General features: G+C 48.8%; 1 protein-coding gene across 4 annotated transcripts in view; it reads left to right on the forward strand.

Moving 5' to 3' along the window:
- Positions 1-12,029, forward strand: part of NR6A1 (nuclear receptor subfamily 6 group A member 1) — a 194,657-nt gene extending 182,628 nt beyond the window's left edge. For all 4 annotated transcript variants that reach the window (XM_053920755.2, XM_053920758.2, XM_053920764.2 and 1 more), the window contains 3 exons: positions 3,441-3,562; positions 4,997-5,149; positions 6,825-12,029. In XM_053920755.2, the coding sequence (XP_053776730.1) occupies positions 3,441-3,562; positions 4,997-5,149; positions 6,825-6,913 (364 nt within the window). In that variant the 3' untranslated portion in view covers positions 6,914-12,029. The remainder of the gene's footprint in view (positions 1-3,440; positions 3,563-4,996; positions 5,150-6,824) is intronic.
- The last annotated feature ends 2,744 nt before the right edge of the window (positions 12,030-14,773 follow it).

The following is a 14,773-nucleotide window of genomic DNA, read 5'->3' on the forward strand; positions in this document are numbered from 1 at the left end:
CACAATCTTTTTTTCTCTTTTTTTTTTTGCTGTGGTAATGGGAGTGATGGTGCTGATGCTATTAATAACAATAGTTGTTAAGAATTATAGATTGTTTATTGTGCCAAATTCCGTCGTAAGTGCTTTACAAACATATTTTAGTCCTCACCACGACCCTAAGAGACTGCACCACTATTATCCCCGTTCCTCAGGTGAGGAGCCCGAGGCTCAGAGAGGTGAAAACTCCAGGCTACAAAGCTAGAAGGAGATGGAGTTGAGATTATTACCTAAATCTCTTGTGCTCCAGACCCCATTCCCTCTGCCATCACTCTGGCAGGTTCTTTGGCCTCCTCAAAAGTGTAACTTCCTGGAATGTGTCCTGGGGCCACAGTCTCACCTCCCGTCTTGGAGTCTGTCTGTGGTGCTGAGATGGCAGCTCCCCTAAGGCTGGGGCTGGTGACTGCGTCTGAGCCCAAGTGCCTTTAGATGAGTGAAGAACGGACAACTGGGCCTCTCGGCCCCCTTCGTGGGACATAACTTACACAGTGTCAGCTTCAATTGCTGCCTGAATGGTCCAGTGGTTTGGGGGATCCTGGCAGGAATGTTTTCCTTGTCCTAGCATGCTTGTGTAATGGGAGCCCAGAAGAAGAATGGGTGTGTTTGTCCAACTTTCTGGCTTTGAATGCTGATAATTTGTAGACAGGGAATACAGGGGCGTTAGAACTGTGGAGTGAGCAGATGTGGAGGAGGCACGGCTGCAGGAGAAAGCCAGCCCATGAAACAGAGAACAATTTGTTTATCAAGGGGTGGGATGCGGGATGTGGAGGAAAGCTTTGCAGTCAGGCTCTGGATACTGAGTGGGGGCTGCTGGGCTGGCTGCCATACCCCCACCATTGCCTCGGGTCCATGATGGTAGCCTGGCCTAAGAAATTTGGAAAAGAGATATGTGCTTTCCCCAAGAGAAAAGGCAGAGCAGGGGCATATGCTCAGGCCAGGCACTTGGGAGCTCATTTGTGCCTCTCGGGTCAAGACTCAACCAGGAATAAGGCTGGCAGTCCTGGCTGGGGGGTCTGGCCGACAGCCACACACCTGCAAGTTCTGTAGTGCCAGAGCGAGCACTTGGGCGAGAGGTTGCTGATTAAGGGAGACGGCGTTATCTTCACTTGCTACACTGCTTGCTCTGCCACCAGACAACAGGCGCTGACACTGTTGCTTCGCCTACCCCTCTTTTTTTATACCCTACCGCATGCCATCCCTACCCCACCCCTCCAAGCATATACTGGAGGGAATTTTCACTGAAGACCCCTTTCCTCTCAAGATCAGAAGTAGCCAACTGAGTACTGTGATGAGGCGGGACCATCCCTCCCAGGGACACTGCCTCTTGCAAGTCTCGATGCCACGGGAGTCCTGCAGGGCAGCTCTGGGTCGGGCCCTGCCTGAGTTGCTGTGGGAACACGGAGACCCCGAGGTGCCCTGCGGTGGCATGTGATAGCCTCCTGCGCTTTGCCGGTTAAGAGCAAGGCAGTCAGGGAGCAGACAGTGTAGTGCTGAGAAAGTAACAGGCTTGGAATTAGAAAACGTGGCTTAAACCTTGGCACAGCACCACGCCTTTACTGTGTAACCTTGGGGAAGGCACCGCTTCTCCTTCCTCACCCTTAACCTGAGGCGATGTGACTTATCTCACAAGTTACCAGGAGGGTAAAGTGTAAGAATGCAGTAGGGGCCTAAGAAATAGCCCGCCAGCCTTTGTGTCCACATGTGAACAAAGAGGATTACATGACATCCATTTGGGGGATTTGTTGGGGGTATCCAGTGGAATAACATATGTAGACTAGTTAACAAAGTGCCTGACAAGCAGCAAACACTCAACCAATGGTGCAGTGGCTGATAAATTTATTTATAGTGGTTTTTCAATATAAATTTGTCTTAGCAGCCAGTCTGGGAAAATATCATGAAGTTGTAAAAAGCCATTGGGCTAGGAGCAGAGAGAAACAGAGTCAGCCATCAGACTTCAAATCAGCTGTGGAAAGAAGCCCCAGCTCAGACTGACTGGGAGCCAAACCTTGACTCAGAGGGCCGGGGCTCCAGTGGAAGGAGCTGTTGCTGTGGCTCCCCCTGGTGTTCAAGAAGTATAGGTGCCTCTGGTCCCAGCCAGAGCCAAGCTTTCCCCAGGGAAGAAAAATGTCCTACTTGCCCTGGAAGCCAAGACCTTGCGAAGTCTACGGGATCAATGCAGAAAGCAGTAGTACATGCCCAGGTGTTCTGGACCCTACCTAGTTTAGGGCCTTCTTGCCTGGCATAGGGCTGTACGATTATGTTTGGTGCCCGGATCTCAACCCAGGAAGCAGCCCTGGGTTGAACATCTTCTCTGTGACTGAGCTGCATCTAAGACCTGTCTGGCACTCTCCTTGGCCCACTCCTAGGAGCCAGGGAGACTGGGCCTTACCCCAGCTTTTATAAACTCCAACTTCCCCATTAAGCTTTTGCCTCCTTGGTTTGGTGATATTTCCATCTCTGTTACGAGACATTCCCCACTGTGACCCAGAGTATTAGTCCCCTAGCCTGGTGCTCTTTTGCCTAAAAACTTGGTCTTTCCTCAAGGAGCTTCCTCCTAATCCAAAGAAAGGAGCATTGAGCCTTCTCTGCTGTGAGATGCCACCTTGGGTATTGGGAAAACCAAGGCCTTGGGGAATCAGCACCAGTTCCAAGTTCTAGCTCTGCCACTACCTAGCTGCGTGCTTATGGACCAGTCCCCTCTATTCTTTGAACTTCGGGTTTCTTATCTGTACAGTGGTAATGATAATTCACCTAGCCCATAGGGCTGAGAAAATTAAGTGAGATAACACACATAAAGTGCCCAGCACAGAGACTTTCATGTTTCCCTCCTTCCCTAGCTGAAGTCAAGGATGCTAATAAAAATTTTCACTGCATAACCTCAGCCCTGCTGGGAACAGTGAACCTGAAAAATACAATCAGCAGCTTTTTCTGCATTGTGGCAGAGGCTTACATGGAGTCACCATGGCAGCTGCCACTGATCCTGAAGCTGTACCTCTACAATAGCAGTATATTAATGATGCCATATTTTTCCACATTCACATCCCAAACCTCCTTAGGAGCCCCTGTTACCCCAAGAAGTCAAGCATGATTATTGTACAGAGGAGGACCTCAAAGCTTAGAGGGGTCATATGAGTTCCCCAAGGTCTCCATAGCTTTTATGTGATGGAGCTGGCTTTTTGATCGATGCTACCTGACCTTGGGCACAGCAGCTTGTATGAATTACCTGCCTGGCCCCCTGACAAACCATGGATCTACCTGTTGTTCACAGTCTGGATTCCATTTCCCCCAACCTCAGCCTCTTTCCTGTGTTAGATGCCTTTAGGAGCTGTCAGAGATCTCTGTCTTCCTTTGCCTGACCTCTGCTGCTATCAGAGTCATGGCTAACACCTCTGTCTGTTCCCCAGATTTAGTGATGAAGGGATGGAGGTGATCGAGCGGCTCATCTACTTGTATCACAAGTTCCATCAGCTAAAGGTCAGCAATGAGGAGTATGCTTGCATGAAAGCAATTAATTTCTTAAATCAAGGTGAGTGGCTTGGGTATGGGAAGAATGGGCCCTTTTTTTACTGTAAACATTTCCCCTCATGTTTCATGCCCCCCCTTTGCCCTCGGGACTGCCACACAGAATGTGGCACACCATATGGGTGCCAGTCTTGGAAGGCCTGTGCTTCCTTCATCATCATTAGTGCAGGGCGTGCTTTGGGTTTTTTCTTCAAACGTAAATGCCACAGTCTCTATAACTCATAGCAGAAGGAAAAGGATTCGCTTTGTTTAGTCAGTTTCAATGCATTTAAATGCAGACATCAAGGACAGTACATGCGTCATTTAAAATGTGTACCAAGTTTACCAGTGACTGAAGAAGAGCAGAGTGATGAAACTGTGAGAGATAAGGCCTCTGTGACAGGCTGGCAGTGGATCTGACGGCCCCTTCGGGGCAGAGTGGGGGTGCCCAACAGCTCACACGTGCATAGCGAACATGGCTTTTAATCAGAAGTGTGCTGAGTGGAACTGATGTGGAGCATTGGTAGCTGCTGGTGACTAGAGTAAGAAGGAGAATTTGTATTTTTTTTTCCAAAGTAGCATACGAGTGCTCTGCTTTTGGAAAACTGTTTTGCTGCCTGTGACATGAAAAGCGATCTGTCCTGTATTCATTTGGCTCGTCCAGAGACCGTCAGTCCCCTCCTCTTTGCTTCTTCTCCCCCACGCTGGCCGAACCTCCTCCTCCTGCTTCTGCACCATTCATGCATTTATCTGGTATTTTGTGTGCCTCCCCCAGGCCTGGGCCTGTGGTGAGCGTTAAAGACATTGAAAAACAGATTCCAGGTCCCTGGCATCAAGAAATATACTCTGGTGGCATGTGACACATTACTTGAGCCTCAGATCAGGGGATATCAGTAGCAACTACATAGAAGAGGAGAAATCTAAGTTGGGTCTCAAAGGCTGGGTAATATTTATACATAGAGCATCCAGATTCTATGTATAAAAAAGGGGTAGGAGTGTGTGTTTGTAAGGAGATGAGGGAGAGAGAGATAGGAAGAAGTGGAATGATGTCACAGAGTAGTATGAGCAGAAACACAGGAGATCATGGGAGTATATGTACAAGCATGAACATGTAGGTACCTGCAAAGGGCAAATTTAAAGGTATCGTGAAGGATAAATTGGGAAAGGTAGACTATTCACTTGGTTAAATTGTTCAGCATCTACTGGCGCCTGTTTTGTATCAAGCCTTGTCCTAGGAGCCGGGGGCTCCGTCTAGTGATTGTCTTACACAATTTTTTCCTCCTTTATCTGATTTTCCTTCCCTGATCTAGAACTTTGTTCCTCCGTGTCAGAAAGAGAAAAGATCCCCTGTTGTAATAATGTCTAATAACTTCTTGTTGAAATATGCACCTATTTGAGGAGTTGGTGTTGCTTCCACCTTAGAAAGCCCCTCCCATTTCCTGTGTGGGTTTCTTCACAGATATCAGGGGTCTGACCAGTGCCGCACAGCTGGAACAGTTGAACAAGCGATATTGGTACATTTGCCAGGACTTCACTGAATATAAGTATACGCATCAGCCCAACCGCTTTCCTGACCTCATGATGTGCTTACCTGAGATTCGGTATATTGCAGGTAACATTCTGGGTGCTGGGTTTCCAACTCTCTTGCTTTTCTTAGCTAGTGAAGAAAATGAGGCAAGCAGCGTTTTCAGGATGCTCACTCCAAGCCCATGGCCAAGTACATAAAAGCAGTACTACAGTTGCCCTTGGAAAAGTTAGGCTACAACGAGAAGTTTGACTTTTCTTTGCAGAGCAGAGAATCTAACGTTTCCTCAGCACCTGTGATGTGCAGGGCCCTTTGTGGCTTTCAGTCATTTCACCTCAGAACAGGTTTCTACAGGCCTGGTGGTCGGCGATGCTGTGGCCATTCTGTCCACGGGGAAACAGGCTCAGAGCTTCTCAAGTTAACTTCATTTCCTGAACTGAGTGCTATAAAAGGGTGCATTTTATGTTATGTGAATTAATTTTATCTCAATTTAAAAAATTAACTTCATTTCATAGATTTGCCTATAAGTTTTTGGGGACTCATTCATTTAAAGCGGTATCTTTAAAACAATTCCCCAGTCCTATGCTTGCAAGAGAATTTTTGTTGTTTTTTTCTGCTCTTGACTCCTGGTGAGCTGCTTGACATTTTAATAAGTCCATTTAAATATAGAATTCTGGTTTTAGTAGTTGTTGCTCTACTTCGTTTAGTAAAGATTGTTGTTCATAGTTACCCAGCATTTACTGGGGGGCAGCTCAGAAACGGAACCTCTAGACAGAGATTGTTCTCGTCAAATTCAGTAACACAATTTTGAAGGCAAAAAATTTTCAGTTTGGCAGAGGAATTTTATTCTACTTTTTGGGCCCAGAGTAATCTAGCAGATGTGAACTGGACCTCAGCTATTGGAATCTGGGGGGTGTTCTGATAGTTATGTCTCAGCATTTTCAAAGTGATGTTCTGCCAAATGAGATATTCATCACTTCATAAAGGGAGGTCAGTAATTACACCCCCTTGCCAGAGCTGTGTTCTCCACCCTGGCAACACCTGGAATCACCTGGGAAACTCTTAAAAAATGCCCATGCTTGGGTTGTACCCCCAGGGATTCTGATTAAATTGGTATGGGGGGGGCAGGGCATCAGGATTTTGTGTAAACTCCCTGGTGACTCTAAGGCACTGTCAGGGAGGAGTGCCGGCCTGATACTAAGTGGCTCTGAGTGGTCCTCCAGCTCAGATACCTGTGCGCCATTCGGCCCTGAACTTCTCAGTTGGTTTGCCCCTGTGACACCCCCGCCTCCTTTTTTTCCTCAGTGCTTCTACCAACCCGTTACACTACCACGAAGAGCAATTTTTATAGAATGCTAGTTAGAGAACCATCGGGGGGAAAAGAAAACAGATACAAGTTTCTTGTGGCATTTTAGCTCTAGGAGGACATCTGGGAATACTTCTCAGTGTCAGATTCCTTATCTGTAAAATGGGGATAAAAAGTAATACCCGTCACACAGAAATATTGTGAGAATTAAATGAGATGATGCACTTAAACACCTCGCGCAGAGTGCGTACTCCCTGGGTAATAGCAACGAGTATAACTTGCACCATTGCTAGACTCCCTCGGCACCGAAGCTCTGTCTGTCTTTGTGATACTCCTGGCACTTTCCTTGCCCCAGCCACTCAAAAAGGCCGCATTCTCCTTTCTCCAGCCCATAAAGAGAGGAACACGCTCTCCCACTGGCAGCCACTGCTAACTTTTTTTCCCACCTGTTCCCAGGAAAAATGGTGAATGTACCCTTGGAGCAGCTGCCCCTCCTCTTTAAGGTGGTGCTGCATTCCTGCAAGACAAGTGTGGGCAAGGAGTGACCTGTCCCGGCGCCCTCCTCAGGCCAACCACAGAGCCGTGGGTGGGCAGGACAGGCTCCAGAAGAAAGAGCCAGAGACCAAGATGGAGGCTATGGAGCAGCATTCTCAGTCGCCTCCATAGCAAGAAGAGTTTTTGTTTGTTTGTCTGTTTTTTTAAGCTCATTTTTCTATATATTTATTTCACGACAGAGTTGAATGTATGGCCTTCAACACGATGCACATGCTTTTGTGTGAATGCAGCCGATGCATTTCCTTGCAGTTTACAGAATGTGAAGATGTTTAATGTTACAGTGTTGTCATTGTTTAAAGATAGTTCTTTTTTGTATTTTGAGGGAGGGTGGGATGGGGCTGAGATGACTGTTTCCATAAATGTTGACAAAGACGACTACCTCAGTGGAAAGGCGGGGTGTGACCATCCCCACTTTTTCCACCTGCTCTCGGCGGACTCCATACATTTGTCTGTCAGGGAGCAAACTGCCTTTTCCTAGCCACAGAACCGCCCGGTAAAAAGCACACACCATAAAAGGGCAACGTGGCGTTAGGAGGTTTACTGAGCAGAGCCGGTGAGGCAGTGGGAACGAGGCAGGAGATGAGGGTTTAAGCCGTCCCTTTCCTTTGGAAAACGTGGAAGTAGAGCGGGGCACAGTGGCCAAATCTAAGTTAGGCGTCCTCCCTCCAAACAAGTCCTCAGGGAGAAGGGTTTCTGGCCCCACACCACGCTGTGGGACCCCTGCCCCACCATCGGATCCACCGCTGTCAGTTCCTGCCACTGTTAACTTCACATCCAAAGTCCTGGCAATAAGGTAATCCTTGGGACTTGGCCACCAGCTCCCTCGGGCTCATGGCTACCTCGTTTCCTTACCTGGGTCTACCAAGGCCTGTCTTCCTTAAGACTTCTTTCCCTCGTAAGTTTGCCTTTCCCTTATCAATTTGACTTCCTGTTGGCCCTCTGAGAAAACAGCTAACCAAAATGTCGTGCTGTGAATCCTGGTGCCCACTGCTGATTTATTTTCCTGTCAGCTTGCTTTCTTCAAGGGGTACTGGGACAAAGTCCAGACGAAAAGAATAAACACTCCTCCTTTGGAGGTCTCCATTCCTCCCCCCATCCCATCCTGTCCCACCCCAGGACTGACTCCAAAACCTGCAGTCTCTTTTTCACACCGTGGGAAGGACCATTGCATCCTACTGACCAGAGTTTTCGCCCTTACATTCTACTCTGAGTTCTTCTAATCTCTCCAAAACGAGACTAGGATTCCTCAGGACAGAAAGTCCAAGGTCCAAAGTGGCCCGCCTGCCCGACTGTAGCCTAGAAGGCTGGAGTCCCGAGCACCTGGAAAGGGAAGGGGGGCTTTAAACTACCTCATGTTCCCCAGGGCCTGGCTGCCCCTCTCCTGGATCCCTTATTCTTTCACTACCTGCCCCACCTGGTCCTGGGAGGTGTTCCTTGACCTCTTGGCTCTGGCCAGCAGCCACCCTATATCCATCTTGGAACTCTCTTGGGTGCTTTTCCCTCCTTTGCCTTAGCACAGCCGTTCTTCCTGCCTCCCCCCAGGTACCCCACGTAACCAGTGCAGCAGACAGACCACTTAGAGGGGTGCATCCTGGGTGGGCCTGAGGGGCCTACAGCACCTCCTTTTGCCCATTTAGTCAAAGGCCATTTGCCCTCTTCCCAGCTCGGCCTAGCAGACTGACCCAGTGGGCCGCCACATCGTGTGCAGACCAGGTTGTCTGTGTCAGATTGTAATTTTTTCTCTCCATTGAAATGTTACGGGTACCAGCAGAGTCATGACTTTGTCCCTTGGTGGATCTAAAACAGCATTATTCCTCAATGCCATTTCCCTACCTGCTCTGAGAAAGAAAGAAGGAAGAGATGTGTTTCTCAGGAAAAGCTCTAATCAGAGTTTGTTTCACATGTCAATGGGAAGATTTGTGTGTGTATCTGTTTATTTCTCAGTTCACAGTAGTTTTGTTTCCCTGAATGTTTTATTTAACCATCCAGATCACGTTCTTTGGCTACAGGTCAGACTCCGACTGCTTTCCTCACCGTAGGGAAGAGACACGTATCAGAGACCCCTTCTCCAAGACGGCTCCTGTGTGCACCATCTTTCTTTGCTGAGACCTCCATCTGTCAGATTATTATTATTTTTTGAAATGGCTTTTCTCTTACGCATTTTGTCAGTGAGTTGGGTATCAAAGGAAATTGCTCTCTGATGAGGCGAGAACATGTCTCTCCAATAATGCAGCATTAAACAGAGCAAGTTGTTAATTTGTGGAGTGGGGGAAAGGTTCTGCAAGTTGCCATTGTACAAATCCATCTTTACAAATGTTTGCAGCAGATTCCACGGAACAAAGAGCCCATTCATTGCCGAGTGCCCTGCAGAATCTCTGAGCCAAGTGGCCGTGTGTTCTGAGCCGGAGCCTGACCTGTGGACCGCCTTTAATGTGTTCTGCACCCAGTCCTTTTATGACGTGGGCTTTTTTTAAACAGGGTAAAATGAATGTGTTGCATTGCAAACTCAGGTATTATGAGGAGATGGTAGGAGTGTAGCTAGCAGCGTGGAGACATTAGGTCAGCCACTAGATGTATTTGTGAATTTGGTGTGAAGGACACAGAAAGGTTGGAGGGGGAGGTTTGGTGTGTTTGTTTTTTGCCTTTCTTCCCATAATGTTTGGTTAACAGGTAGCCTTTTTGCTAGTGGAAGAAGGAAAAAAGTTGTGCGTGTGGTTTCTTAATTCCCCTCTCTTCTGTCCTCTCTCTGATCTCCTGCCATTAACAGCACTCATTTTGAGTGAGAATTTTTCCACCATAAAAATAGGGCCCCGAAAGCCGTGTGGTCAAGGAGAATCCCACCTCCTTGCACTGCACTGAAACATACAGGCTTTCCCCTTCTTTTCCCTCGGAATGTTTTCTTGACCCAAGACAAAAATTGGCAATCTTGGAACTTCACTTACAACTTAGGCTCTCTGGCTCTTCGTAGATTTTTGGAGTCTTTCACATGGTTTGGTGGTCTTGACCTTGGTCTGGAGAAACTCCCCAGAACCTGCCTGAAAGCACTCGACCTGGCTCAAAGGACAGACACCCAGGCTCCACGCCCACCCCATGAGTGAGGTGGCTGAACCGCTGGGGAGAGAAGGCAGCAGGCAGGAACCTGCCTGCCCTGGTCTCCAGAACCAGAGAAGGACTAGAGGGAACCTAGGGCCTCCGTGGCATACTGACAGCCACCCACTCCACGCCAGCCTGCCTCTGATCTGCCACCTCCTTTCTCAGGAAGATGAGTACCTGCCACAGCCAATGCGTCGCCAGGGCCTTAAAACCCTTGGGCTCTCTGAGCTTGCAGCCTTGCTCTGCTACCCATTTCTTACTGTAGTTTGTCCATTCTTGATTTCCTGGGGAGTGGGACAGACGGAGACAGGCGAGCCCCGCGTGGGCGACCCCTAGGCCACGTCCAAGGTTGGCTAAATAAAGGGACCCTGGTCTCCCTGTAGGGCAGGAAATTGAGCAGTGGTTCTCAGTCTCTCGCTCTGAGCCCCTGGTCTATGTCTTTTTTCCTTGTTGTTTTAATTTTTTTGCAATTGTTTTAAGAAATCCAGTCTTTTTCAGACCAGCCTTTTTATTTTCTTTATTGATTTTTTAAAGTAAAAAACAAAAAAAATCTCAAAAACAAAAAACTGAACAAAAAAACCACTACTTTTACTTTCCCCAAATGACCCATGAGCCTCCCCCTGCACGCCCCTCTGCCTTTGCAGCTGATCATTCTTCCCTTTTTCCTCGACTTGAAGCTAGATCTACGTCCAGTGTCTGTGGATGATGTTTATCTGTCTCAGGATGAGAACCGGCCATCATTCCACCAGGTGCTGGGAACTGGTCAGCCTTGAGGCGAGGGTTTCTAGGGCCACAGCTCAGGGATGTGTATTTAATTACAGGGTCCCCAGAAACCTCTCTCTTGGCCACCACGAGAAACAGCTTTTTTTCTGGGCTTGGGAGCCAGACCTGGACTGTTTCTTCAGAGGCAGGAGCCCCAGAGAGCATATCGAGTCTGGGGCAAGCTGGGGCTTCCTCTTGGGCTGTTCCTGGGATACCTGGAGACTTGAAAATTTCTGGCTGTCCTGGAACATGGGCCACAGCAGCCCTGCCCTACCTCTGCCTGCTCATAAGATCCCTGGTCCCTCTGCCCAATTCAGTCCTTGTTGGGCCTGCAGCCCTAAATGGGCCACAGCCTGCTCGGGAATCGATTGCAGGCTCAAAGGGAAGCTGTGAGTCGGGCCACAGCTTGCTCCAAGCCCAAGAGAAAAGTTGTGTTACTGCTAGAAGCTAGTCTTCCAAGTCCTGGAGCCAGCCCTGCCAGCCAAAGTATCATTTTTGCCCTTTGGTGATCATTATCCTTCCTCTGAAATGTTTTATAATAGGTGATAATGTTGTTGACTCAAATTTCCATGAAAAACAAAAAAAATACTACCTCTTGAGTGACATCCTGGTCGATTCCTCTCTGAGAAATCCTGTGGGAAAAAAAATATTGTAGCTCCTGCTCTGTTTACATGTTTCTGTCGGGAGAGAAATCCCGCCTGCCTGGGGTGCTGGTGTTTTTGTCTGTGTTGCCATCCCAGGCCTGCGATAGGGGCTCGTGGGTGCGTTGTAATGTCTGGGCCGTGTCTCGGGAGTCCTTCACACCTGCCCAGCCAGTGACGAGCCACCCCCCTGAAGAGGCCTCCGTTTCCTTTCTACGATCCAAGGCGCAGGAAGCACCACCCTCCCGTCGGGCGCTGGTGGCACGTGTATCCCCAAGCCGACCCCTGGGCTACCTATCCGAGATCCACCTCTACCCACAGTGCTGTGTAGGAATCAAGTAAACGGGATGTCTCTGAGCCCTTGTCCCCGAAGGGCCGGCCAAGGGTTTCCTGCCAGCCTGGCTCCATCAACCCTGCATGACCAGATGCTAGTTGGCGAGCTCTGCAGGTTGCCCGGGCCCTCTGCTACCTCCCACCCTGCCAACTGGCAAGGGATGGGCCCTTTTCTGTGAATTGACTACCTGTGGAAATGTGACCAATTAGTGTGAAATGCATGTTTAGAAAATGTTAGGTACTGTATTTGAACCAATAAATGTGAATCCTGCACATGGCATCTGTCTGTGAAGCTTGTTTGGCATTCTGGGGAGGGACGATGGGGTGTCCTAAGGAGCTGGCTTGTGCCTTCAGATCTATTGTTCCTGTTTGTAACTGGCCCCCACCCCAGTTCCTTTTGCTGCGGGTCCGGCAGAGGGACGTTGCTTCGAACTGCTCGAATTCATGAACCAGCAGTGACTGAGGTGCCTGCTCTGCACCTGGCTCTGTGTTGGCACCTTTCACAAACCTGAACCTCCTTGAAGTTGAAGGATTTTCATCTCTGTAAATGAAGAAGCTAAGATTAATGAAAGGACTCATCTAAGGCCACCCAGCCAGAAAGTGGTTACAACTAGAGGAGCTGAATCTTCGTGGGAGAGGCAGACACAGCCCTTTGCTGTACAGGGGGCCCTGGGTTGTTACTGAGGATGAATGTGGCGTTGGAATGGCCTAGAGGAAGGAGTGGCTTGTCCTACTCTGGAAGGGCTTCACAGATGAGTGTTAAAGGTGGGCCTTGGAGGAAGCCACCAGATGGAGGAGAATAGACCAAGGAGAGGGATCAACAACATGTTTGAAGATTCAGCTGTGAGTCAGAAAAAATGGAATATTCAGGTACAAGGGATTGCCTGGCAGGCATGGTGACAGATGGGAGGAATTAAGAGTTGAGGCTGGAGAAGCACCTGGGAGCCCTGACTGCCACAGCTGGGAGTTGGGGGAAGGAAAGCCATCTGCTAGGTCTCAGGAAAGACAGCAGTGTGTGGGTGGGTGGCCTGCCTAGTATGTCACTATGGCCCATCTGATTAATACCTGTCCTTCCAGAAAGTAGGTGAGGGTTTCTAGAGGGGAGAAAATGGAGGCTCTGAGAGGTCAAGGGATGTGTCCATAGTCTCACAGGAAGTGTCAGAGTCTGAACTTGAACCCAGCTCTGCCTGACTGTCCTGTAATCCTGCTGTTCATACGATCAGAGAAGCGCCAGAGCTCGGGCGAGGGTTATATGAAGACAGATGGGAAAGATGAAGGCTCCTCCGTTGGGGAAGATAAAGGCTGAGGAGAGTCTGATCAAAAGTCTATTAAATCCTCACGTGTGAAACGGGCAGCCCAGCTGCCTTCCCATACCTCAGCACAAGGGCCCGAGAGCCCTTGTGGTTTGAAAAAGGCTTTAGAACAAAGGCAGTGCTGCAGAACTAATTAGTAGATGGTGCCTCGCCCCACAAGAGGGAGCAGATAAGACAGAGGTGCAAGGAGGGGAGAACACGTTTGCTGACCGCCTAGTGTGGGCAGGGCACGTGCATTCTGTGCATTGTCTCCTGGGATGCTTGTGACCGTTTGCAAGTTACGGTTTTGGTCCCAATTTACTCTAAGCAGACCGGCTGGAGGAAGTGAAGCCTTTTGCCCAGGATGAGGAGTAAATGGCCGGATTGGCTTTTAAATCCAGGTCTATCTGATAACCAAAGTTACAACGGGCTTCCTCCCTGCCCGGCCTTAGCCATTCAATAGTGCTGAATGTGAATGTCTGGAGTTTGTAACAAAGCTCAGTAACGGCCTCTGGTTGAACTTGTTGCGATTAACACAATAAACAAACTCTTCAACAATAAAGGATTAATTTCTGTAAGAGGCGAAAGAGTGGACCCAACCAAATTGATCTGGAAAACAGTGCTGTCCGAGATATACGCAGACAGCAAATCCATGTGGTTCTCATAACATAGACAACCCACAAGGTGGCCCCATGGGAAGAGAAGTAGGAATTCTTTTGCCAAAAATCTGGGAAATGCTGTGCCTACTCTATCTTTCTCTCACTGATCCCCAACCTTCTTTGGCATAGGAAAGGCTCTGAGAAGTCCTTCCTAAAGAAAACTAATATGGGTCTACCCAGCAGTATTTGGGCATGAAACATTTTCCCCTCCTGTTAAGATTCTGTTGGGACAGTGTTCCCTGGAACAAAATCGAGGATGCTGCTCTAAATTTGTGAATTGCTACTTAACTGATGCTGAGCTTTTGGTTTCCTTGAGCACCCAGCAATAATCTGGAAGTAAAGAATAATAATTAACATTCAGAGCAAGGCAAAGCGTTTCTGTGCATTTGATTAGTGGGTCCTCAAAGCCACCCTATGAGGTGGGTGCTGTAATTATCCCATTTTACAGACAAGGAAACTGAGGCCCAGAAAGGGTCAGTTCTTTGTCTAAGGTTGCATAGCTTGTGTGTGACCTCGGGAATGAATGTAAACCAGTACCGATTGAGTGCCCAACACTGGGGTTTGTGTGCTGAGATCCCTACTGGTACGCACACCCCCTGGGGTGAGATCACGTATGTAATGGAAGAGGACACAACTTCATCTCCATTTGTCCTGTGAAGCCAGAACCCCGCAGAAGTGATGGCCAGGGCTGGTGCTGGGGTCAGGCTGGGTGTGGCTCCCTAAAGCTCTCTCCAGCGATCATTTCCCAAAGGCAGCTTGTGTGGCAGCAGGCATGTCCACCAGGAGTCTCACCACCTCGGTTCCGGTTCCAGTTCCAGCTCGTCCCCTTACCTGCTGTATGTGGCCTTGACCCAGAGAGATGCTGCTACGACCCACACGGTCCCTGTCAGATAAATGGAGATGGCAGTGTCTGTGTCATAGGTGTGTAAAGGTTCACCGAGGCTGGTTCAAAGTTGGGGCTTGATGAAGTCCATCCATAAAAGGAAGCTGTGAGTCAGCTGCAGCCCCTCACGCCCCAGTAGCAGAAACTTGGCAGAGCCAGAAGGCACCGTTCTGGCTTGGCCTGGCCT

The sequence above is a fragment of the Desmodus rotundus genome, chromosome 1 (assembly GCF_022682495.2).
Source record: "Desmodus rotundus isolate HL8 chromosome 1, HLdesRot8A.1, whole genome shotgun sequence".
Lineage (NCBI taxonomy): Eukaryota > Metazoa > Chordata > Mammalia > Chiroptera > Phyllostomidae > Desmodus > Desmodus rotundus.